At 41.5% G+C, this 27,608-nt stretch overlaps 1 protein-coding gene across 4 annotated transcripts in view; it reads right to left on the minus strand.

Moving 5' to 3' along the window:
* The window catches only part of LOC308060212 (uncharacterized protein C8orf34 homolog), a 273,979-nt gene extending 270,172 nt beyond the window's left edge, over positions 1-3,807 (minus strand). For all 4 annotated transcript variants that reach the window (XM_080378682.1, XM_080378680.1, XM_080378678.1 and 1 more), the window contains exon 1: positions 1,404-3,807. In XM_080378682.1, the coding sequence (XP_080234808.1) occupies positions 1,404-1,472 (69 nt within the window). In that variant the 5' untranslated portion in view covers positions 1,473-3,807. The remainder of the gene's footprint in view (positions 1-1,403) is intronic.
* Positions 3,808-27,608: the final 23,801 nt, after the last annotated feature.

Consider the following 27,608-nt stretch of genomic DNA (forward strand, 5'->3'; position numbering starts at 1 on the left):
AGTCAGTTACATATACAGCCCTAGCAACTGTGCTGATTGAATAGCCTTTTATTCAGAAATTGACCCACACAAATATTTCAGTTTCTCTGAATTCTAGAACTAGAAAAATCACCTGCTGTTCCCTAGTACCCAGTTGCTGTTCTATCAAATGGGGCTTCATTTATTACGGAATAAAAATATCTAACAACCCTGACACTGAGCCAACATAATCTGTCAGAACAGCATCAGCCCATGCAAAATATAAAAACTGACCTATAGCAAACAGTTTTACCACAAAAATTGAACCTTTCTTATGATGGTTGGCAAATGCTACCCAAAACATACACTGAAAACAAAGCATCCACCACACCTGAATCAAAGAGATTCCTTACGTAGTAAGCTTGACTGAGAACAAGTTAAACACTGAAAAAGGCAGGCTTGTGTCTTGGGGTAATACTGCCAGAAGTGTAATGTATGTGCATTTAGATATAAAAACTGCATGAGAAACAGGATGGTAAAACGGTAATAATCACAACTGCTCTAGTGCCCTCTTAAATTCTAAGTATTCATAGCTTCTGCACAGAAATAGTAAGATAACTGTATCCGTGCATCTACAAATCCAAGTGCCTCTTTGTAAGACCAGGGAAAATCTACAGCAAAAATACGGTTCCCAAGCGTTGCGACTGCAGATAAAAATTTCAGAAAACATCATCGACACAGACTTTTCGCAGGACGGATTTCTTCCCGAGCGCCCGGTCCAGAGGGCGGGTTTCCCGGTGGGGAGGCACCCCCTCTCGCTCCTCGCTGGCCGGGCACGGAGGGACAGCGCCTCGGGTCTCGCCCCCACCCCTCGCGGTTCGCTGCTCAGCGCTGCCGCCCTGGAGGCCGGGGGGGCTGGGAGCGCCGCCCCCGCCTCACGGCGCGCACGGGGTGAGCCGGGCCGCGGCTCCCCGCGGCCGGACGGCAGGGGCCGGGCCGCCGTCCCACCGCCGTGCGGCTCCGCGGCCGCTGAGGGGAGGCGAGGCGGGGCGGACCGCGCCGCGGGGGCGCCTGGCGCTCCCGGGGCGGAGGGTGGCAGGGCGAGGGGCACCAGCATCGCGACCCGCGCGGGCGCGTGTGAAGCGGGGGGCGGCGCGTCCGTGGCGGGGCGCAGCAGCGGGGCGCGCCCGCGGGACAGCCGGGGAGGGGGGCTGCGCCGAGCCCCGGCACTCGGGGGGGCACACGCCCGCTGCGGGCGCGGCAGGGCAGGGGGTGCCGGCGCTGCCCTCCCCTCCCCGGCCGGGCAGAGGCCGAAGCGGCGCCTCAAACTCGTCCTCGCCCCTGCGCTCACCTGTGCGGCGTGGGGAGCCGCAGCCATCGCGGGGGCACCCCTACCCCCACCCCCACTCGCCGCGGAGGAGCCGGCCGGCGAGAGCGCACCTTACCTCGAAGAGGGGACCGATCTTATTCTTCTCCAGGTAGGCTTGGATCCTGGTCTGCTGGTGAGACGCCATGAAGAGCTCCGGAGGCGGGGGCTGGAGCTCCTCTCCCCCGGCGGCGGCTGCAGTCCCTCCGGCTGCTCGCGGCGCACTCCCCCGCCGCCCACGGGCTGCCACAGCGGGAGCGGGGGAAAGCGCTGCGAAGGGGCGGCAGCCCGAAGTCCCGGGGACGGAGCTAACTCAGGTAACCGGGGGGGGGGTGGGTGGGTAAAGCCGGGTGCCAGTCGCCCGCTGAACTGGGCGCGGGGCGGCGGCGGGCTGCCTGCCCTCGGGGAGCAGCCGGAGCGGAGCACGGCGCAGGGCGCACAGCTGCAAAGGCGGCCCCCGGGCCCCGCCGCTCCGCGCGCCCTGCCCGCCTGCCCGCCGGTGCGCGCGCGCCAGGCAGCGCCTTGGTTACGGGAGCAGCCGCTGCTCGAGCTGCCGCCCTCACGACAGCGCAGCTCCCGAAGCCAATGGCCCGGGGCTCCCGGCAGCGCCGCGGCCGGCGGCGCCCGGGCTCCGGCGCACGAGAGGCGGGAGCGCGGGAAGGGGGAGGAGAGCGGGTGGGAGGCGGGGGCTGCGCTGCCTCCTTCCCTCTGCCGCCGCTCCCCTGCCCTCCCGCGGGTGGGCTTCTCCCCCGGCGGAGCCCGGCTCCCGCTCCCCGGAGGCGCCGCCTGCGCGGTCCCGGGCTGGGAGCCCCTCGGGCGGGGCGAGCGCCGCGGCCCGCGGGCGTGAGGGGCCTGGCCGGCGCTCGGAAACTTCGGCAGGTGGAGGGTCGCGGGGGAGTGAAACGAGTCGCTCGGCCAGCGTGCAGTGGGGGTGCAGGGTCTACGGCCAGCGCTTTTCCTTAATTATTGTTTTAAATTATTTTACAATCTTAAAATGCTACCTTTCTTATGATGCAGCTAAAATTCCCAATTGGCGACACCGAGCATCTTGGCATGGTAATTTGAGTAGCCACGTATGTGCGTCCTGGTCGCCGGTTGTGTTGAGTTCCCTCAAGCAGCCAAGGGCTCCCCTCCAAAAGCCAGCTGAGAAATGAGAAATTTCCAGCTGGCTTTAGGGAGTAGCGAGTTAATGGCTACATCAAAGAAGTGGTATTTATTCTTTCTCCACTTCCAGTAATTAGTTGCCTGCCTTTTCTGGAAGCAGGGTCATAGCCAGCTTTTCCTTCTCTCTCTTTAGAGAAAAACAAACAAAAACATGCTTCTTGGGATTTGATGTTTCTTTTCTTCTGCAGCAATTGATTCTGCTGTACCAGCATTCACCTGTTAAAAAAAAAAAAAAAAAAAAAACAACAAACAAACAGTGAAAAAGACATCTCTTCTTTTTTTCACAAGAATGTTTGAAAAGCACAAAACAGCATTGAAGAATATCAGGAACACTCAGCACATCTGCTGAATCAGGCTGCCTGCTCCCAATCAAGCAGTGTTCTGCAAGTGCAAGAGTACAAGCTGCTCCTGATTCAGAAACCCTTAAAGAAAAGGATTCATTTTATCAGGAGTCAAAAGATCGGGAGTTCCGCTCACATGGCCATTGACTGTTGTGTGACTTCAAAGTCCTCCTTACTGACCTAAAACTCATGCCTATACTTAGGAGGAGGTTGGGTGTAAGTGTATGATAAAGGGAGTTTGCAGCACACCCTATAGCATAAGCAGTGGCTTGTAGAATTCTTTAATGGTTTGCTGGAACATGCTGAGTTTCGCTGCACATCCCAGTCTTGGTGTGGCAGAGTTTTTATTTTCTGTAGTAGCCACTAAAAAAAACCCCAGCTTTTTCCTTACTCTGATTCTGAGTGTGTTGGTAGTCTTCTAAAATTCATGTCAGCTCAGAGTGTTAGCATATTATCTCCAGCAAAGTACATCTGCTTTGCCCGGTACCACTTAATATGGTGCTAAGCTAGTTTAATCAGCCTAATGAGGATCATGAAATCATAAGGGTAATTGCCAGTGATGCAGGTTCTCCACAGTGGCTGTAACGATTCCCATCAAATGAGGATGTTTGTAAATTGCATAAATCTTACCAGAACCCAGATTGCTCCAAAAGGTGAAAGTCTTTAGCTTTGCTAAATGGTGCTTCCCTCCCATGATCCAAAAATGAGAACACGTTTCTATAGCCCTACGCAGCCTGACCTTTGAAAGCAGCAGTACTTCCAGGCCTGCTGGGACCTGACCACACCAGAACTATCACTGCTGTCTGTACACCAATAAGAGGACTGAAGAAAACAAGACTTTCAGCCATACAAATAGAAAAGAATCTATTCAAGGAGGCTTTAAAGCAGGGGTCCTCATACTACAGCCCGCGGGCTGGATACGCCCCCCCAGGGTCCTCAATCCAGCCCCCGGTATTTACAGAAACACACACACACACCCGCTGGGGGCTGGGGGGGAAACCAAGCAGCCGCAGTGACTGCCTGCCACTGCATCCGCGCGCCAGTCCCCTGGTTAAAAAGTTTGAGGACCCCTGTTTTAAAGATAGCATAACTGTCTATAATTGCATATTGTGCAATTAGTTAAATCCTAAGATCTCACTGTGAAAACCTCAGAGTTTTGGGGTTTGGTTGCAGGGTGGTGTTTTTTCTCCCACAGAATCACAGCGTGATTGAGATTGGAAAGGACTGGACCCACACCCTTGCTACGGCAGGGTCACCTTGAGCTGGTTACCCAGCACTATTTCCAGATGTCTTCTGAGTATCTCTAAGGATGCAGGATCTTGCTGGTATCTGTTGTCTTTCTTGCTCCTATTTCCCTAGACCAGGGGTCCTCGAACTTTTTAACCAGGGGGACGGCGCGCGGATGCAGTGGCAGGCAGTCATCTGCGGCTGCTTGGTTTCCCCCCCCAGCCCCCGGCGGGTGTGTGTGTGTGTGTCTGTAAATACCAGGGGCCGGATTGAGGACCCTGGGGGGCCGTATCCGGCCCGCGGGCCGTAGTTTGAGGACCCCTGCGCTAGACCTTCTTTTCCGTCTCTTAATTCTCACCCAGACATATAACCTAGACTTTCCAGTTGGCTTGGGAGCCACACTAGCAGTCCTACTGTGGCTGGGAAAGCTTCCAATGCCAAATGCAGAATTAGCTTTCTAAACAGACACATCTTGTAATCCCACAGCTCCCATAATACTTAACTGACAGGTTATCCCTTGATATGGATTAGGCACTTTAGGGAGACATGAATGCAGACAGTTTCTGACTAAGAGCTTCATGTTACTATTTCCTAGTTGAAGGTCTCCAGCAGCTCCCTGACAGAGAGCTTGCTCTCAGTGCTGAAGTGTGGGAGTGCAGGTGTCTCCTGCAGAGAGCATAGGCTCAGTGACGTGGTAAAGTAGGAACAGGAACTTCACTGTTAGCACTTTTTCCTCTTTTTTGTCCAAGAAGGCATAAAAACAAGCCACACTAAGATAGCAATCAAGAAATCATGTGATTTGCAAATAAGCACAGAGAGCTGGGTGTGTCCTTTCTGTCCTCTCAAGATGTTAGGGGAAAAACATTTTTTTTAAATTTATTAAGATTTTTAAGTTTGTTTTTAAAATTGGTATTAATACAGGTCTCTTAAAATGAACTTTCATTTTAATACCAAAGCATCAGAGATATTTTAAAAAATCTCTTGGATTAAAATAACAGTATATAGCATATACATCTGTGTAACACTCAGGACTGAACAAGAACAGAAATGACTGCAAGAATTTGTGCACAGGCATCAAAAAATGAAAGGTGTCCCAGTTTCAAAATACTGTGCGCCATACAAAGTAAAAAATGTAAGATTCAAAAAAAAAGACAGGGAGGGAGACAAAAGAACAGAGCTAACTGTGAGATGCTTGTGACCACACTGTATTACTCAGTTCTTATCCTGTGTCCACAATTCTAGATACCTGAGCTCCGTGCTTCTTGCCATCGTATGTTAGCGGTTTTCTCCTCCTTCACTCTTCGCACCAAGAGAAGAGCGCGCATGTTTTGGTAGGTTGTTTCTGGTTTGACTTAGTTCAAGGACTTCACTGGAGTAGGGGCCTATTAAGTAATTCCATAGGATTCTACATCATTTCAGTTCTGTCACCCATTTTTCAGGAATAAGGTTGCTGCAGCTCTAATGCTGAGCACCGAATTTTCAGTTATGGGCACCTGCAGTACCCATTCATCATTGCTGGAGTTAAGTTACCCAGGCTTTACATGCAAAGAAGGTGTTCTTCAGGAGTCAGAGCTGCCACTGCCTAGCAGAAAAGGAAACTGATGACTTGGCAGGCTGTAAAGGTACTCTGTGGGTCACAAGTATCCAGTGCCAAGTCAACAGTTTTTTCCCTGCTGGCTAAAATTTGATCCATATGCTCTGTAGGAAGTTTGTTTTTTGTGATGGCATCTGGAGTGCAAAAGAGACATTCATATCTAAGAGAAATCTATTGTGGCAATATATGAATTTATTACAGATCTGTACATGGCTTTCTAGCTTCCATTAAGTGCTTTATGTTTCAGCTATCAAAAATCATCATCAAATCCTCAATAACCCTTTCAAAAAACAATTAGGGGAAAAAGAGAACAACTAGCAGGCATGTTAAGAGGTGGTATTCATCAAAACCTGGCAATATTTTCTTTATAAAGCTTTCAATTTTGTCACTATTTCCTTTAATGTAATAACTTTGTAACAAAGAATTCCCCTTCCATTACTGTGGTTGTTTCTATTGAGTTTGATAGTCTATGCAAAGTCATGATTACTTGAAGAGGTAAGAGAGCCATTACTCAACAGCTGACTAAACGCTATTCTTGGAGTATGCTTGTACTTTAAAAAAAATGCAACTGAGCTTACCTTCAGGGCAATAAAATCCCTGAGTTCCTGCACTTTATAAATGAGGTATTATTTTTTATTGCTAAAGCATAGCCTTGGAACTTTACAAACGCCTGTTTTAAAATTTTCTAAAACGGCATACAGACACACACACACAGAGGCTGAACATTGCAGTGCTTCAAGCTGTTTAAAATAATGGAGGTCTAGCAGTTCCTGACCTAGAAATCTGCCATCTAGCTTTTTATTTAGTATTCCACTAAAAATGGATCTGCTCAGATAGTATGTTGCCAAAAGAAATTGAAGCTTCTTGGTACATTGTACTGAAATACCCAATTTACCTTTTATCCCACATCAAGTTAACAGACAGAACTGGGAATGACATTACTGGAGAGCTCGTGCTAATGATTTGGCATACTTAATTTTGTTTGGTGGGAGTTTTTATACTTACTCAGTAAAGGATAGTATCCGTACAAGCATCAGCTTGAGCTTAGACAACCCTGAATTCCTTCCTATGGTGTTCTATTCACACCAAGGTAAGAGCCATACAACTTCAAAATCTGGGCTAGACTCAGACTTGTTGTATGAGCAAAGATTCCTTCGCATCATCATTCTCGAGAATTTAGCCTAAGTGTTGGATATTTTGTCCTTTATAATTATTGTCTTGGTCACAAACACTCAGCCTCTGTGGTAAAACATTTCCTGTTCCCTGCAGGGCAGGAGCTCTTGGGAACTTAAAAGCTTGCATTATCCTCAGGCTCTCCGTAAGGACAAGAACAGATCGGTAGAAAATCCAAGCTTCCTAAACCCACACTGTGCTCAAGGAGGACGTGTGACTACTTTGATTCCTGTTATGCTCAGATGTATCGTGTAATTTGTTTTCATTCATCATGGTCACTTTCGTGCTTCCAGTAGTTCGTTAAGGAGCGCTCTTCTCTCCTCTCATCCTATTCAGAGAAAAATTCATCTAAACTTGAAAACTTTAGTAAATATCCTATTATCCATCCAACCATTATTAGAAATCACAACTCTTTAAAGACTTTATTGCAGCTTATATCCACTTTTAGCACGTTTATAGTTGTTTTCTTTCTGTTTGGCGACGCATGAATGTAGCATGTAGGTAAAAGGGAAAGCAGCAATACTTAAGAGCACCCTGATTATAGAGCAGAAGCTGACTGTATATGTTAAATACATTTCAAGGACAAACCCGCTCTGAGATTTCACAGTTTTAAGTGCAGTACAGAAGACTGCGGACAGGCATTATTAGGAAGCCAGCTAAGGCTGCAGCACAGCCTGCTAAGCAGAGCTCTTGGTACCCGCTGAAAGAGGGATAGCCCAGATTCACATTCAGCTACACTAATACCCAGAGACTCAAAGAAGACTTAAAACACCAACTGACCGTGACGTTCTTCTCCCTTTCTGAGGGATACAAATATTAACGTAATTATGTGGTGGTGGCTAAGAGCATAAAAGCACAAGCCTTCAAACCCTGTGCCTTTCCCCTCCCTCTGGAGCACTGCCAGACCAAGCGCGTTTGTCCCTGCGCCGCTGGCATCCCGGCGGCGGGGGTGGCAGCCGGACGGGACCGAGCCCTTGTACCGCTGTCCCCAGAGTCTGGGCGAGCTCTAGGCTGTGACGAGTAACTCGTGTTACGCAGGGCGGCCACTAGAGGGAAATAAAGAGCCACGCTGCCGGCGTGCTGCGCTCTGAACTCTGCGGGAAGGTCTGGGACGTGGCCGGCGACAAGCGCTGCAGCTGACCCAGCCGGCGGCCCGGCACCGCGCTCAGCCCCGGGGCGTCCGTAGTGCGGATTGCGTTCCGAACGCAGGGCTTACCCAAGGGTCGATAAATCTGCGGTACGTTTGTATACTTGCTGTTTCATTACTATAAACGTTTGGACTGCTAACTGTAGCCTGATAACTTGCAGTGGTGAAGTTATGTAGGCTCTGAACTACCAGGCATTTCAGCATGTGTTTTTTAGCTGAAAACATACATGTAAGTTAGGCTGCCAGGTGCTTAAAGGTAAACATATTTAAAGTGTATTGATAGACGATGCCATTCCCAAAGGGGAGAGTGGGAAGGGGGGCCGGCCAGCAGAGGAGGTGGGTTACAGCTAACTACTCTAGGAGGGCTGTTAAACCTTGGCTGCCTGCAAGACCCTCCTTCGGGAAGCTGCTGAAAGCAAGTAACCTTGCTAAAGCTGCTGAAGAGTGAACCAGTGCAAAAGCCAATCTGGAGAGAGGAAGTTTAGGACAATGTTTTTCAGATGCTCTAGATAGCTTTTGTGTATGTAACTTCAACTCCTCTCCTCCTAACACAAGTTAACACTCCTGACTCATCAGGAAGCCCCAAAATGCACTTTCCAGCTTGCTTATTACCACAACACACCTAAGAATGAACAGGATTATGCTCAATGAGCATACCAATAATACCAGCTTCCAACATCTAAAAATAAATAAATAAATAAGGGTCTAAGCCAAAATCATCAAGAAAGACCCTAAAATAGATTTTAAAAGTTTAGATTTCACAGTTTCAAGGCCTCTGCCCCCCCCTCCTCCCCTGCTCCCTCCTTTGACACAAAGCTGTGAGCTCCAGTAACTTTTTTTATAGTGAAAGCAAAGATTCTGTTGTAGCCATTTGATTGCAGGACCTAAAGGCAGAAAAAGATCAACATGAAAGGAGTAATGGTAAAAAAATATATGAGTTGGCAACACCAATGTATCTCCTTTTCCAGGCTTAATGGAGCTGGCTTTGAGGACAATACCCAGGGATAAGAACTTAAAATTTGAAAATTTACTAATCTAAAGATTGCTATCCTCACATAAAATTCCAGGCAAAGAGGTGTGTGTCGCCTTTTAGTGAGAGGGAGGCTACCAATGATCCCATTTCATTCCCTTTAGTAGGAAGCTTAGCAACTATTCAGTAATAGTATCTCCTTAGGTGATTACTGCTTATACTTGGAGGGACAGGGTATTAGCAGAAGTCCTTGAAATATTAATGCCAATGCCTTTTACAGTCCTTGAAGAGGAGGACAAGGACCTTGGACTGAATGTGCCATTGAATGCTTGCCCTTGGCAGTGTTTCTGCCATCACACACACATCTGATTCTTTCTAAAGGGGAAAAATTATTGGCTTGGGATCCATCCTCTTGTGTTTGTTTCTCATGGAAAACACTGGACACAAGGTTATTTTATCATGGCTGATTTGCTTAATTGGAAAGAGAGATTGATATTTCTGCTATGAATGTAACACATCTAACATTTCTGCATCTGTCTGCTTTCATAAAGTTTCAACTGCTTTTCCTAAAGCAGCATGTGCACAGGTCTTCGTAGGTTGCTGCCTTGATAATGAGTTACATTTTCGACCTGATACACCAAATCCTAGCCATAGTGTCTTCCACTAGCAAATATGAACTTGAAGCACTTTAAATCGTATGCATTACAATAAGAACATACATCAGACAATTATCAAAAAGGTAATTGAATTTGTCTCCTGACTCAAAAGAGAGGGAAAAGCTTGGCTTGTTACTAGTAACACGACATCCCTAATAATATTTTAAAATGTATTTTTAATCTAAGATTAATTTTCAAGCACTTGATAAAGCAATTTACATTTCATAAGCTTCATTGTCCTAACCAATTTTGAAATAAAGGATTATCTACTGTAGCAAAATGGAAAGACTCATTTGGAGACTAGGCTACTTCTGTGTCTGAGCGTTTTTATGAAAAGATGCAGACGGTTATTTTGCTGGAAACTTTTTTCATGCAAATTGAGGATTGTATTGCCTATTTTACAGAAATATTTTAGGTTCAGTCTTCTTCTCAGGAAATACAAATTCTGAACTCTACATATAAAAAATAATATGCAGGTTGATACCAGCTTCCCCTGAAAAGAACAAAGCCTGCAAATATAGGCTACATATATTATAGAGAAACTAATTCAGTGCTTATAAGCAATACTGCAATTAATTTTAATGTTTTGGTAATCATTTAATCATTGGCTGACTTGCTTTGAATCTTACTAGTGTGTTTACATGAATTGGACTGCAGTTCTATTCCAGTTGTATTTGTGGACTGAGTCTTGGAATATTTTGTTCTGTGGCAAATACTCATGCCAACTGACCCATGTAGAATTATAGTGTATTTTTCATACTGCACTATAGAAATTCAGCATAGTGGCTTTCTTTACAACAAGAACTACTTTCTAATTGTTAGGTAAGCATTAGTAAATTATTTAAAAGACTAATTTATGGACTTCAGTACCTTATCAAAGATAAGCATAAGAATTTTTTAATAATTTGTCTGACTTTTAAGGCTTTTTGGCAAATGCTGTAGGAGAGGGATTTTTAAAATAAAATAGGGATACTCACAATTGTGAATTTACATAAGGACTTTTTGATGATGTCTAAATGATGGAACAGAAGCTGAAAAAGTGTGGAGAGAAGCACAAGGACTAAGCGATTGGAAAACCATTAAGGGAGGAAACTGTGAGTATCTGTATAACTAAAATAGTGGGAGTGAGCAAAGTACTAGAATCATGCAGTGTATGATATTAATTCTCTGGAGAATGCATGAAGTATTGTAGACCATGTGTAATGGTTCATTAGAAAATTATATATATCAAGCTTACTATACTATGCTATGATGGCAGTTTTGTCAAAATTACAAAGTAAACAACACATTTGTCTACTTGTACATAAAAGAGGAAAAATTTCCAAGAGGTTTGGAATCACATTTGCAAGACAGAGCCTATGCCTATAAATTTAGTGGGATCAGTATCAGGTCCACAGTAAGGATAAAGGGTAAAAAGAACAGAAAGCCTGAAGCTTTGAAAGGAATTTTAAAAGGTTGTGTTTCAGAAAACAGAAATACGTGGATCTGCCAGATTCGCTGGTGCAGCCTTTTTTTTTAAGTAGCCAAAAAAAAAAAAAATCAAGAAAAAAATGCATGAATGAGCAGTCTGTTTAAAACAGAGAAAATGTAAGAAAGTTAACAGCATTGTGGGTATCGCCAACAGATTGTGAGCATGTACACAGGTTGCTATTACTGAGCTTTAGATAAAGTACACTGGTATTTGGAACATTTTGAAACGTTTGGAGAAACAGCTCAGATAGTTATTGGAGATTAAACTGATAGTGAACATTTTCTGAAATAATTAATCCACAAGCCCATTCAGGAATGCAGTACCCCTCTTACTCAAATGTTTTTCCCAGTTCTTTTCCCCCTGTTCACTTTCTGTTTATCATTTATGATTGCTATGAAGAGGTGTTCAGAATAGATGAGTACATGATCTGTCAAAGTAGATAAGCACATTATCTACTTCTTTATTAGTAAGGATGCTCTGCCAATTCAATATGAGTGGGGGGAGGGGGGGAAGAAACAAAGATGACTGGATTTTGGTCTCTGGTACCTAGGCACATCACACAGAACAATCCAGATTTTCACTGACAATGCATTTTCCTACCATAAAATCAGCATCTCTTTTCTTACTTTGTACGGAGTTTTCTCTGCCTAGGCTATAAAAGCTTCTTAGGTATCCTACTTTCCCTTCTACCCCTTTCTTTGCCATAGATGAAGCTTTCCAGCCACTGAAAAAATTCTTTATCCCAGGATCTACTCTTACTACTCTCATCTCAGATGCTAACATGGATTCCAAGAATAGGAATCTTAGTTTTTCTTTAGGCTTTGTTTTGCCCTTCTCATCTGCCGAAGCTGAAACATTTGTAATAAAGATAGTTCTGTTTAAGGCTGCAAACCTGATGTTTCAGTTAAATTACAAAGAATGTAACCAGCTTCAGTTGTTTCAATGACATTAAGACATAGTACCTCAGGAGACCTTCTGTCTCCACCAATGGTAAAGTCTTGCTTCAAGAAATCACCCTTTTAGCCTTTCTATTCAGGGTTCTTAGGACAGAAAAATAATTGTAGTTACCCAACACCAGCTCTATAGAAATAATTACTTTATTGCAGATGTCCTTCTCCATCGTGAAGTTCCGTTCACATCTGCACTGAGATTGAAGTTGCACTGATTTTCAAAATTCTTCAATCCTCTTCTCCCCCACCATTCTTGACAAGAGTTTTTCAGTCTCAGTCACCGCTCTTTTGCCCTGTTTGTGTCCTCTCTTACTTGATCCCTAGTCTGCAACAATGAAAATTTATATTCTGCCTCATTTATTGGAATATTCGTATTTTGAATATTTCTCAAAATCATTTATTTGCTAGCATTACAACAACATATTTAGTTCTTTTCAGTTTAGAAATGACTGTCTGGTTCTTTCATTATGCATGACAGTAATGATACTATGTACAAATATATTTCCTTTATACAGTTATGACTGGCTGGTCCAAATGGTTGACGTGTTTTTTATGGCATTACATTTTAACAGAAATTCACATAGGATATACACCGGTATGAGCGTGCTGGTTTTGGCAGGGATAGAATTAGTTTTCTTCATAGTAGCTAGTATGGGCTGAAAGTATCAGGGGAGACTTGAGGTTAACACCCAGGATTGGGGTTGGGGATACAGAGGCTCCAAAGCCCACTATAGTCCGACTGAAAAAGAGACACTGGCAGCATGTGAAGAAGTTTGAGCTGCTTCAGAAATCATTGGTTCTGTAGAATGTGCTGGTTCTGGCTGGGATAGGGTTAATTTTCTTCACAGTAGCTGTTACGGGGCTATGTGTTGGATTTGTGCTGGAAGCAGTGTTGATCACGCGGGGATGTTTCAGCTGTCGCTGAGCAGCGGTTACACAGTCGAGGCCTTTTCTGCCCCTCACCCCCCACCACCAGCGAGCAGGCTGGGGGGGCACAAGAAGCTGGGAGGGGACACAGCCAGGACAGCTGTCCCCAACTGACCGAAGGTGTATCCCATACCATGTGGTGTCATGCTCAGCACATGGAGCTGGGGGAAGGAGGAGGAAGGGGGGAGCATTTGGAGTGACAGCATTTGTCTTCCCAAGCAGCCATGACCTGTGATGGAGCTCGGCTTTCCTGGGATGGCTGAACACCTGCCTGCCGGTGGGAAGTGGTGAATGGGTTCCTTGCTTTGCTTTGCTTGCACGTGTTGCTTTTGCTTTACCTATTAAACTGGCTTTATTAAGTGAGTTTTCTCACTTTTTCTCTTCTGATTCTTTCCCTCATCCCAGCCAGGGGAGTGAGCGAGCAGCTGCACAGTGCTTAGCTGCCAGCTGGGGTTAAACCACCACAATGAGTTAACAAGTTACAAGTCTTTTCATGACAAAATTAACTGTTATGTAAACAAAATTTTCTTCTTAGTTTAAAAGTAGGTTAGCAATAAGAAATACTAACCTTTCTAGTTACTGTTTCTTGCCATTTGAATAAACTGATATTTCAAATATGAATCCACATTCCACTATAACTGTTACCGAAATCTCGGAATGAAGAGCTTATCGACACCAATTTGATGTAGATAAGCAGACACTTCTTTATTGACGGCCGGGTGCGTGAGTGAGTCCTCTCACGATCAATGCACACCAAGTTTCAAAATCAGACACCATATATAGAAAATATTCATGCATATTCATTAAGTATTCATGCATAATCATGATATTTACCGAAAATCATTAACATACTCGCCTCCCATATCCGATTCTGTGCAGTAAAGGTTAGAAAAGTCCAGAAATGTGTCTGGGGTATGATTTGGGTAGGTGGTATATGAGTCGGTGGTCGCAACCTCCCCCTGCCAGAATTACCTTTTACTAAAGTTCACCATTTCTTGGCAGGTAACTACAAGCTGTTCCAGTCGACTCTCCCCAGTTCACATTAATTCTGTATTCTGACATTTTAATACACTTTCTACATACAGAAGACTAGTCAAATACAAAGAAATCCTCTACCCAGTCTACCTGTAAATACTATATCTAATTATCTTCAATCATCTTGAATCTTAAGTCTATTATCTAAGTTCTAATCATTCCTACTAGGTGATTCTGACCTATTCTTTTGGCCTTGCTAAAGGGCTGTACAGAGGATTTCATAGCAGCTTTTGCTGTGCAACTACAAGTTTCATTAAAATATATTTCTTACTCCAAATGGTTTTATAAAAGCAAATAAAGTCAATTAATTCTAACTTATTAGCAGATCTGTACCATAACCCACACCTTAAACCAATACATTCCCATCAAAAGCTGGATAGCCTATGGACACACTCTTCAAATTTTCATTCATTATATTAAAAAAATACATACTATTTCAAAATTATCTGGTTCTGATTTCTGAATGAAATTGAAATCATTCCTACCTCCTATGAGGATATTACTTAAGGAGAGCAGGAGAGAAGCTGCAACCTGAAAATTATTTTTGAAACATGTTAAACATATCTTCAAGTGGTTTTGAAGTAGTTTTAAATGTTCACAGAAAGCATTGCATGGACAAGGGAAAGAAATGGAAATACTACAAGAAGACATTTTTCTTACAAGTACAGAACAGTCTAATTCAGTTTCTGTTCACATTCAAGAAACTTGAAAAACAATGTTTCAGAAATGCAAATGTATACAATATTTTTGAAGACAAATATAATGCAATTGGTCAAGGCAGTAGCTAAATCAGGAAATTGACTGTAATTGTAGTTTATTTTATGAGAATGTAATAGAATTGCAAGACTGTTGACGCTTATATACATCAAAATTACTAGATTAAGACATAATGTTCTTTACATGAAATTCTGCCCTCAGACTCTGAGTCAAAGAATAAAGTGGCAGAGACTGTGGTAATGGAGTTAAGAGCCCCACAGGGCAATAGAGAAAGCTGTATCGCCAGCAAAATTCAGAGGAGGTGCAAGGAAGGAATCAGAGTATCATTTCAAAATGAAGCAACACAAGAATATGGGATGAAGGAACTGCTTGGGCCCCAAAACACACCCTTTCTTTTTACAGGCTTCAGATCAGCCCGCCCCTACACCCACACAGGGTGAAAGTCAGGAGTATGAGGACACAAGTAGACTTCAGTGTCAAGCCTGGACTGTAGGTTGAAGTTGCCAAGGGGCAAGATGATCTCCTAGCTGATTCGGAGACACAGAAATAAGGCTGTTTTCGTAGTGCCCAACAATTACAGACAATAAGATTTGCCGCTATGTATTTAACAGAAAACTGATACTGATCTCTGAGAGCAAGAAAAACAATGCTTGTAGGTTTGCTTGGACATTAACATCCCCTGTCGAAGGATTAGTTCATAAGTCCTACAGCATTTCCATTAGATTTGTAGAGTAAGTGCAATAAAAATCCAGCATGACTAAGAAAATTTATGGGGAATACAATGGTGGTGATGAGCTGTGGGATAAGATCAGCTGTGTTTTTCTCAGCCTACTGAACAATAAGATCAGACACCATTTTGGATATAGTCCAAGGACCATGCCAAGCAGAGCAAAAAAGATACGAGCTGAAGGTATATTAGGAAATGAGTGATTACAATAAAAACAGATATGAGATGTGTGCAAAATGCATGCTGCAAGAAGAGGTAGGGTGATTTTAAGAAGTGGACTGGAACTAGGGTTTGGGAAGATATAAATTGCAGTGGTTGATCTATCTTAATGACAAAAGTAATGTCACTTTGGATAAAGTAAGAATGAGAAATTGGGACATAAAGATACAAATTTCTCTAGTGGCAGACTAGGAATAGGTTTCATATACATTCTGTTCCATTAAGTTTTCCTAAAGCAACTGGACTGTGATGATAATTTGCGGTTTATTATTAATATACCACCCAAAAGATTCTTAAAATGCTACCCAACAGTTTGACAAGGTGACAGCCACAGCAGACACTTACTCAAAAGTATAATCCAGGTGAAAAAAACTCGTTACTTGTCAAAAAGACACTCCTGTGGTGCTGTATTTTCTATCAGCACTTTTCTTATGTTTACCTGAACTTTACTCCTGCATAATGTAGGGAAGCGTTTCAGTTCTAAGGAATTTCAAATTTCTTGGATCAGGATTCTAGAAAGAACAATTTTCCTGTTCTGTGTTAGACGAGGCCACAAGACTGTGAGGAATGAAGTCTTTAAATTACAGGGTGAAAGAAGAGCTTTTCCATATAAATGTGTTACTTTCTACCAGCAGTTAAAAAAAGGCATTCTTTTTTCCAGTTCAGAATTTCTAGTAGGTGGGCAAAATAGAAATCTTCCAATAAAATATAATGCACCGGGGGGTAGTAAAGATCTTTGGTATACCCATATTTTCTGATACAAAAAGTTGTGGAATGGTACAGCTTAATACATTACACAGAGGTTTGTGATCCTTCCACATCGCCTAAAGTTTTAGCCCTTATAAATTAATATAGAGTGAACGTGGATACAACTATGTAGACTTGGCGAAGGTACAGATGTTGGGTTTGAGTTTCCTTGGATTAGTCTGGTCTTACCCAGTTCTGCAATGGAAACATACATTAATAGACATATGCAAAAAACTTTAGAGATTCAATAAAGAAAGCCTAAAAATCCAAGAGTTTTCATTCTTTTCTCAATAACCCTTTTTGTCTATGCATGACATTTATATGCTTATTCCACAAAAGCTAGCAAGTAGGTAGTAAAGTGGTAATTATCGCGGGGCAGGGGGGGAATATTTTCTGCCCTCCATCTCCCTCTTCTCTTTCCTCCAGCTGGCAATCAGCAGGAACTTTCAGCCTCACAGTGAATAGCTATACCAACAATTTGTCATAGCTTTCTACTTCAAATGAGTACTTGATTTTGCAGCCTTTAGCTATTTAGATGCTGTTATGCGTATGTTAATATTTAATTAAATAATGTCATTAGCATGTCCTTATGGCTCTCCTTTGTGTAATACGGCCATTGTATTCACGCCCCTATTTTTTTTTTTTAATGATGGCAGAAATGAACAGTAGTTCTCATTGTTCTGTGATCTCATCAGCTTATACAAACTAATTTAGGTCAGGCTGCACCAGGTTTGGATGCTCTTCCAAAACACTTAAAGGAACTTGAGTAGATTGAATTAGTGATTTGCAGCTTGAGAATTAATCTGGTGTGATTTAACGCCCAATGAGATGGAAGGCACCACTTTGCTCAGGAATTATTTGTGAGGTAGAGTGGATTCCAGCTCCTGACCAAATTCGACTTCCTTCTTCAGAAGGATTCGAAGTAATATTACTACCATTAACCTATATAATTAAACTTTCCACTCACACATATATCAAGAATACTCGTAGACAAAGATGCTATCTGAGATGAATAAGGTATCAGAATTTGTTCCAAAGATTTATTGGCATCTTCCTTTTAATTACCTAAATGGATAGTGGCTAAGGGGTGCACAGAACTCTCCAAGGGGCTTCCACTTGCTTTGCATTGCAGACTCAAGTACTGACTAAACAAGAACCCCTCAAGTCTGCTCTCTGCATGTGAAAATCAACTCCAGAAATTAAAAACCAAGGGAAGAGGAGGAAGTAGGAGACCCACCTTTTCCCAGATCCTCATTTCCCTTATCTATTCCTAGAATGACCCAAATGCTCCAGTCCACTCCAGAAAGTTTTCTAAATGAATCTCTGGACCTTTGCTGGTTTTCTGCCTTTGTGTTACCTTGCAATTTTTTTACCAACTTTTCAAAACTGGTCTTAGAAAGCAGAGGGGTTGGTTTCCTGTGGGAAAGAGTCGGGGTTTTGTTTGTTTTCTAAAGAAAAGATTATCATTTCTTTAGGAAGCAGGTCCACAAATGTAATATCAGCTACTAACTGCAGTAGTGCTGCAAAATGGTAATGATACATTGAATGAACATAACACAACAATAAGAAACCAGTACATTTATAATGGACTTGCAGTCCATCTGTAGATGGACATACAGGTCTACAGATTGGGTAAAAATTGTTGAGGAATGGTTAAAAAAATGTGATTGCTATTATGGTAGGAATTTGAGGAGTGTGGCAGAGAATATAGTATAAACTTAGCAGCAAAACAACAACTAGCTTATGAAATTTGGTGGAAGGTTATTCATAAATTATCAGAACTAGGAAGGGGAATCGTAAGATAAATTAAAAAGACCTTTCAATTAAGTGGAATCAAAACTAGCACTTCATCTACTAAATAGTTTCAGTGTCTCGTTTGTGAAATTATTTCAACAGATAATATGGACAAAAATCATAACTACTTTAACTTCATTGGGCATTTGCACGTTTATTTTAATGTGTATAGAGGTTAATTTAAAAATCTTTAAAATCATTTGAGATAAGTGCTCTCTATGCAAGAAAAGCATTATATTACTAAAATCAATATATATATAATACATATTTTCAACAGAACTAATGCTTTTAATGGCAGTTAGATTTTGGTTTGGTGGGTTGGTTATATAGCAAAATCAGACAAGTGCTGCATCCAGAGAGCAAGTAATACTTAGAAAAAAACCCTGACATCACAGAACATATTAAAAACCTGAACACATATGCAAATGAGAGGGAAAACTCAGTAATTAAAATGTGATGACAAATGGGACAAATTTTCTTGATCAGAAAAAGATTCACTGCAGAATTCGGCATTGTTAGAAACTCCTAGACAAAGAGGGACAAGTCAAAACAGTAAGGCACACAGACAGATTGCTTACCACAATTCAGTGAAAAATCCACAAATACTGAGAAAGGTCATGTGTAAGTATTGCAAATATCTAATAAGGGAGCCAGGGCCAGTAGGAACACATAAGCAATTAGGTAGTCTTGTTGTAATAGGAGTCGTGGAGACTATAAGATCAAATAGAAGCAATATCCAGATGTTTAAATTTAGGTGTCTTGAGACACCTGAGACCTTGTTCCTGAAAGGATTTATACACACGCTTAACTTTACAGGTCTTAATAGATTCATGAGCACAGAGTCAACAGGAGCAGAGTGGTCTGCATCTTGGGAAATACGAGACCAGTCCACAGAGGCAGATAGGACAAATAGTATAAAAAAACCAAACCTGGACAAATGCAAAAGAAAAGAACATTTTTAAATATGTGCATGTATACATACACACACGTGTATATACATAGTTATGTATGTGTGTATATCTGTACATATGTATGTATATATATGCATGTACACATAATACCCAAGGAATTAAGAAGAAATAAAGAAGTGCAAGATTATATGTCTGGTTATAATTGCCTTGAAAAAATAACACCCAAACACAGCTTGTTTGAAAAGTCTCCATATTCCACAGGCAAGGCCAACTATTATTAAAGTTTGCTATAGACTGCAGAATACCCTTTCCAGTACGTTTTGGTTCCAGCTCCAGCTTTTGCACAAGTAGACTTGCCATACTTTTGTTCTAATCTACATTTTGTTGGATTCACATCTTTTATGCTACCCAATTTATTAAAACTCCTAGTAGGTAAGATAACAATCTTCCCAAAAGCAGCGGCAGGCAATAATTTTTACTTCTGTAATGCACACACAATCGTGTAGCAAAATGCTTATGATCAGATAACTTTTTGGAACAGGCAGAAATGGTTTAATTGATTTCAATAATACCATTCTTATTTATAGCAGCTGAAAGTAGGTATCTTCATGCTTAACTTCTATTCTACATAACATCAACACAAAATAAAATAACTTTGCTCATGTCTAAAATAGAAGTTTTATGGTAATGGTTGCTTTGAAGTAGTTCCATGTTTATTCTAAATGACCAGATACCATCAGTTCCAAAATGGGACTTTGAACATTCAAAGTAAAGAAAGAGCTTTTTTCTGTTGATGCTAGCAGATGTGCAAAACCATGAGTGTGATACGAAATTAACATTGACTGTGTTTCATTATCAGACTGTGGGTCAGGGCAAGCTTAGACTCATACTAGAATGTCACAAAAACATTGAAAATTAGGAGTAGAAAGGTTTTGAGATGTCCTATATGTCATTCTTTTGTCCAAAGGCAAAATCAGCTACATCTGTATCACTTGAAACATATGTTTGCCAGTATATTCCTTAAGACCTGCAGTGTGAGAGTGCACGCATTTCCTATTCTTCATGCTATGATAGCAAGCATTTCCTAATTTACACTTTTTTTCCCTCTGCTATTTGAGATCTCTCACACAAAAGACATGGAGGGAAAAAAATCCCCATCCTTGTTGCAGCAGCATTCTGTATACGTGAAACTCAGTTCTAGTTTTTTTTTTTAAAAAAAAAAAAAAAAAAAAAGGAGAAAGAAAAAAGAAATAAAAGGTTTAACAGAAAAAATGTACTTAGAGTAAGCCAACATTTTTTTAAAAGTACAATTTTCAATAGAATATTCAGACAGCTAAGAAAACAGTGTTTTGTTCTAGGAATGCACTTTTATTCTTTGTTTTTTCTCTAATGATTCTTGGATCTCTAAATCTTACTGAATCATTGTGCTGTCACTGGTTGCTACGCTGTAGGGATGAAAGCATGTGTACTTTATCATCACTATCTCTGTGTTCTGTTATTAATTTTTCAATAGGTAACCAAGACCGTTCCAAAAAGGAAGGGAGGAAGCAGAGTATTCGAGTCCTCATGGGGAGGCTGTATTTTAGCCAGATTTCTATCTCTGCATTCCCCTGAGGAATCTCATTCACTGTTTTTATTGGTGGCAAAGAAAACTTAAGTATTCAAATATTTCTCCTTTTTGTATCTATTTGCATACCTTACCTTGTTTTAAAGCTCTATTTTAGGATTCTGTTCTCCATCTTACACCCAGGCACTAAAACTTTGATGAGTTAGAACCCCTTTCTTGATACATTCTTGGATGGAAACCTTTCATTATAGTAAAGAAGTTCTGACTTCTTAGTCAAAAAGTCATGTTATATTCACGGTTCAGGTAACTACTGCAGGCAACTGTTTGATGGCACCTGACTGTCATTAGCAGCCTGGGACTTCTGTCCCTCCTACTTTTGCTTTTTTTATGCTTTTTCTAAGTCCCTTTACTACAGAAAGTGAAATCTCTTAACTTCCATGCAGGTGTCCAGGGCTATTTGAGAAGCACTGAAAATGTGGTTTTAGTTTCAAAGTGGCATTCACCTTTCTACTGTATTTTGTTGTTGAATAGTTTTATCCAGAAGTGATGGAACATTTGATCCTTACCATTCTTTGCCTTTCATTTAACAGTCTAATGAAATTGCTGACACGTCCACCACACATTTGAAGTCAATAGCAATAATTTGTTAAGTGGTATGTAATATTCTTGGAATGTAAAGAACCATAAATATGTGTCCCCATTATCCCTAAGATCCATAAAAGGACGAAGAGGCCAACTACTTATGGCAAGGTCAAGTTCAAGACTAGTGCTTTCTTGAGCACACTGATTCATCCACACTGCCAAGTAGCTGCAGTGCAGCTTCGCATACCACTGGCCTTGCATCTCTTCACACCTGCACGGAGGCCTGTTGTGTGACACCTTGTGAAACATCATGCAGTAGGTACAGCCAGAGATATCCACAGCTACCAGCTTCAGTGCAGTAGTAATTGCTGTTGCCCCTTTTGCTCCTCCTGCTCAAGAGTCTACGCCATCTTCCCGTAGTCTCCTGCAGTGCATAACACAAGCCATTGCTATGTAGATAGCCAACTGTCTGCAAGAACCGGTGTTTGAAAACTGGTGGTGCACAGAAGGAGACATTTCCATCAGCGGCGCAGGTCTCTGACCAATGGACCGTTTGACACCATTCTAGCCAGGCTCCCCATCACAAAGTGGAAGTTTGAATCCAGAAAACCAACGCCACTTGTTGAAGACACATGGTTCAACACTCCTGGCATGACCAGGAAGCCTGCCCTGAATTTTCAGAGGCAGACAGCCATATTTGAGAATGTGGCTCACCATATTTAGCACCTTCAGGAAGCCTGTGAGGCCTACCACCCTTAGCTTGTACCAGTCAGCTGGCAACCAGTCTGGGGTCAGCATGTCTAGAAGGAACGTGCTGGTGGCTGAGGCCTTCATCTACTGGCAACTGATTCAGCACCCAGAGTAATTGAGGTCAGAGGGGACATGAAAGCCACGCTAACTTCAAAGTTAGATCAGATTGCTTAGGCTGTTTTCAAGCTGAGTGTTGAAAATCTGCAAGGATGATGGTGGATTTCACAACCTATCTGGGGCAAAGTGGGTCAGTGCTTAAGGTGACAAATACTCTTTCCCTTAACACTGGTCATTCTGCATTTCCCACATTTTATCTTATGGCCATCACACCTTGTGCTTCAGCTCTGCACTTCTCAGAAGAATCTGGTTTTGTTTCTGCAACCCCTTCTCTCCTGGTTGAGCAAGCTCAAATCCTTCAACCTCACCTTGTGTGCCATGTGCTCCAGCCCTGTCTTTCCTCTTCTGCCCTCCCTGCCGTTCATAGACATCTCTTGTACTGGGATGGTGGGAGCGTTTGAAACCGGGCAGAGTACTCCAGCTGTGGTCTCCTGAGTACCAAGTAGATGGGATAACTCCCTTGATCTGCTGTTTACACTCTAAGAGAGCCCACAGTGTGGTTAGCTTTCATTGCAACTGCTGACTTACGACCAGCTTCATCACTACAGTCCCTGGACCCTTGGTTCCAGACTTGTCACCTAGATAAAGAGTTACCCCAACCTGCACTGCTGTTCCACATAAAGGATGTTGCATTTGCCACCACTGAACTCTATGAGGTTGCCATGGGACCATTCCTCCAGCTTATCAAGGCCCCTGACAATGGCATCCTATCCTCCAGTGCATCTACCGCTCCCCACATTTTGGTGCCGTGCACAGCTGGGCTGTGAAGGTACATGCCATCCCAGCAATGAGGTCCCAGCGTCAAACCTAAGTAAGCAAGGTGAGGTGTGAGGGGGGTGCCACCTCCAAATGGAAGACTACCATGATAGCGTGATGGTCAGGTATGAGAGGAAACCTAATAAGCTCCCAGAAGCATTGTTAGACTTGTTCTAATATCCCTCACCTCTTTCTCTCGTGTTCCTTACAGACCTCCTCTGGTAGTCACTGTCCTGTGGCCAGTTGTTGTGCATTGATTCTGACTGTGGATTTGCTCCAGGATGATCTCCAGCACCCGCTGCTTGGACAACCTGAATTTCACAATCCTGGGCCTGATAATCGTTGTGTCTGGAGCTGAAATCTTCTCCTTTTCTCCATGTATTCCTGGAAAGTAAAGATATGAAGAATGCACATTCTTTCTTATTTCTGGGAATGCACAATATTCTATACAGCTGCATGTACCAGCTGCTTAAGAAACCAGTGTGCTAGTTTTGCAACTGTTATGAGCATGGCTGGGGTGGACTCATTCCTTGGAAGATACAACCTGCACCAAAGCCTTAGGGTATGGAACTTAAAATGTACATTTTCAAAGCCTTATCTGAAGACTCCCATCACTTAACTACCATATGAATTCAGGCAAAGTTTGAAAATGGCAAGGTATTTAAAAACAAACAAAAAAATCCAATACAAAGCAAAACACTTTACAGAAGTTTTCATCGTTTTTAAGCTTGATAGAGCCAACTTTCATCCTAGTTTGATTCCATCCCATTGCTGAACTCAAACACATAAGGTGGCAGTTTGCTTCATGAAAGGTTTGTAGAAGGCCTGGAACTAAGTTTGGCAATATTTTAAAAAAAAATAGATCTAATTTTTTACATGATACACTGTAGAGCTGTTCTTTATAGAAATCAATACAATAACAGCTTATTGAGGCTTGTTATAGAAAAATCTTATTTTGGGGGAGAGGATGATTTTCTGTGATTGCTTGATAGAAGGCTTCATTATTTGGATTTATCCTTCTATTGCACTTCTATATTTTTTAAGTGGTTTAATTAAATTACTTTTAGAAAATTTCTTCTTGTACCAATTTAATTTTGAAGTCTCTCAATGAGCCAATAAGCATTATTTTTTCATGTTCAGTGTTTCACCAAGATGGAACTGTCTGCTTCAGTGAACACACAGGAATTGGTGAAATCAATGGAAATTCTGGTTTTCAGTACTACATAAAATCTGGTCACAATGAGCATGTGCAGTTCTCATGTAAGGCCTTTGGAATCTATGGAGTTGCTCCAGAAAAAAAGTATCACCCATGATAAAACTGCAGAAATATTTTTTTTTAGAAATAGAATACTTTTTAGAAAAAGAAACTTCCAAATGACAGCAGAATTTGCTTAAGTAAAAAAATATAAATCTTCTCTGTCTTCTCAATGTCACAAATCTACGTATCAAAGTATCAAAGAAAGTTCTACCTGTCTGGCAAAAAAGCCTTGCAGTAAGAGTATTAAAAATTATTTTTTACATTATGCATAGCAGAACACCGATGCAAGATGTGATATTGACAGTGCCTCATTTTACCAGGAAAATCTTGTAGAAATAGTTGTAGTTTGGTTTTATATTCATGGCCATCATACTACATAAAGCCTTTCCTCAGAAGTTTTTTTGCTACAGGCCTAACATGATGGTTTACAGTAAAATAAACTGGACTTCTCAAAACACAGCCCTGCAGAGACTCACCAACTCAGTCCTGTTTTAAAAAATAACTTAAGCATTCAGGCTTCCGCATAAGGCTTATGCAGCTTTTGATCCACTGATCAATTTAGACATACAAAACAATGCGTAATACTTATGCATCCAGCAAGAGGCCGTGGACCATGCTGGAATCCAGATTCAGTTCTGTATCCTAACTTCCATCCAAAAGAAACATCTTGACATTCTGGATAGGTCCCATCACTGGTAGTACAAAAAGGCGGAATAAAATCAGAGTTACTCCAGGCATTAGTGAGCCCGTCAGAGCCAAGCACACCTAGTCTTAAAGTAACTACCCATTTCTCCACTGTTTCAATGCAGCGAAGTAGGAAGATCTTTGCTAAAGAGCACAAGAGGCAGATCCATATAGGGATGATTTTTTTTGCCTCTGGAACCACTAGACCAGCAAATTTCTAGTCTATTGAGGCTCCAAATGCACTCTTTTCTTTTTCCTTTCCAAAGGCAATAACACCAATGTAATTCAGATGCACATAGCTGTCTCTGCTGCAAAGAACAAAGCTCTAGTTTTCATTAACCGAGACACTCCCATGTGGAGTCTGAAAAACTGGAACAATTGATGCATCCATCTTACAGCTTTATGTAATTGCTTAGCAGGTCTTCTCAACTGACAAGACACGATGATTTTTCAACCTTTTCACAGCTTATAAAATGCCAGCCCTGAGTTGTTTCTGAGATAGGTAGCAAGAAACTTAAGTCAGTGCCAGTTACTTGAACATGGCTCCTCCACACTCTAGGGATAAGCAGATATGACAGCTGAGCTGCTTCCATTAGAATGAGTTCCTTTTGCAACAGTTGAAATGAAAAATGGTAAGAAGTAGAATTTTATCCCTGTGTTTGTTTTGATTTAAGCTTGAAGTTTGACCCTGAAACATCCTTCAGACAGTATAATCTGTAGGAGCAGACACATCTGCCAATTTTGAAAATACTGTGCAACAATAAAAAAGCATCTTTAATTTTTTTTCCTGGGGGTGGGTGGGGGGGGTGACCTCTTGTATTTTAAATGCTTCACTAAAAATACAGGAATTTGTTCCAAATAATCAATACCAGTCCTACATGCAGTTTTAGTGAATTCAGTCCCAGGTACTTAGTAATTCCAAATTACTCAGTAGTCAGTAGTCCTCATCTCCTAAGGAGATTCTTAAGATCTTCTCTATGACAGAAAAAACAAACAAGTTCTTTTTTCTATAGCAGATAAAGCTATTCAGTGTTGCATAAAATCCAATGGGGAAAAAATTGAAAAGAAAAGAAACTGTATAAGCAAAGCAGACACTGCCACCCCCGACCCCAGCCCCTTCCTGGAATTACAGTTTCATTCAGTACACAGAAGCTCCCTATTCTTCACATTTCTTTGGTGCTTCATTTGCTTTTGCATACTGTAATCCAACCATGAAGAATTTTCTACCTAAGTGTTGTGGGGAGAGGGCTTGGGGTGGTTTTGTTTATATTTTACAAATATATTGTTTCCTCATGCAATGTCCTTTTACCTCACTTTTCTCATTGTAAGTTCAGGAGAACTGTTGAAATTTAGTTGCCAAATTGTTCTTTCTTTGGATACTGAAGAGCCATGTCAAGGAAATTTCAGGAAGAATGAAGTTAAACAGCGCTAAGAACATCACATTTGCAGTCATTGGATTATTTTAAATTCATTTTGGTGATTTAAGAGGTAACTAATGTATTAATGCATTACTTTCCCAGTAAGTGTTCTGCAGTAACATAAAAGCAAATGCATATTGGCAATATAGTCCTTTTAATGATTCCTGTCCTGAATAATCTTTCTTTGGGATGCAATATGATTATTTTTTTCTGTTTCACAATGTTTATACAGACACACAGTGTGTGCATTTAAAGAAATTAAAAAAAAATAAATAGAAATAATGTTTTGTTCCAGGTACACGTCCTAGAGACTTTTTTTTCCCAAAACAAATTAAAGCAATCACACACTTTAAAGTTCAGTAAAATCTAAATTTAAACCACTGTCATTTTGGCCACCAGAGCCTGGAAGATGCTTCTGCACATTAAGCATCCTCAAGGGTGCTTCAAAATACTTGTTACCAACAAAAAATGGCAGATATTCTGAAACACATTTTATTCTTTTATGATTGTAGGTGTGATCCTGTTTCCAGAAGCCTCTTCAGCATTAACAACACTATGGCAATCAATTATGTATGTTCAGTATAGCTTTTGAGCAGTATCAATGGCTAAAGCCTCCATAGCTTTCTTTACAGAATTACAAAATTACAATTTATACAGCTTACTAGTCCAAGTCATAGTAAGACTACAAAGTTATGTCATTATCCAAGCAAATTTTGTGAAGAAAAAAAATCACCCTGAATGCAATCCAAAACCTTATCAAATCCATGGATATATGAAACATGAATCTGTTGCTCTAATTCTTCCATAGTTGTTTTTCCTCCATGTAGTAATGTGTATCATAGAATAGAGTCTATATTTTTCCTGAATATACAATGCGCTGTGTACTTGCCTGGCTTCCAACCCCCACATAATGCAAGAACTCCGCTTCAAAATGTTTTATGCTGCCATTCTGATATTATTTTCATCTGTAGGAGCGAGTGAGCTTTCTCTCATCTTCTTAATCAAGTGAAGGCTCCTTCAGGCCAGAAGAGGTTTTGCTGTTAAAGTTCCTGGGGTTTGAGCATTGCCTCTATCAAAAGAGCTTACCCACCTTAACAGCTTATTTATCTCCCCCTCCTCCTCAGCTGCTCTCTTCTTCCTCACCAGCTTAGGTAATTGGGAGGCACTTGAGAAAAATTAGCCTTGATGTTTAGAGGATGAGAACATGCTAAATAATTAATCCACTGATGTAAATCTTTACCTTACTGTGTAGACAGAATACAGAAATACCTCTGAATGTATTTTGTTGCAAATGACCCATTTGTTAGAACATTTTGGGCAAAACAGAGCTAATTAATTATTACGAACAAAATTACAGGCTCAGCAAATTGCATAACTTCTCT

The sequence above is a fragment of the Falco punctatus genome (assembly GCF_963210335.1).
Source record: "Falco punctatus genome assembly, chromosome: 3".
In the NCBI taxonomy this organism is placed as follows: Eukaryota; Metazoa; Chordata; class Aves; order Falconiformes; family Falconidae; genus Falco; species Falco punctatus.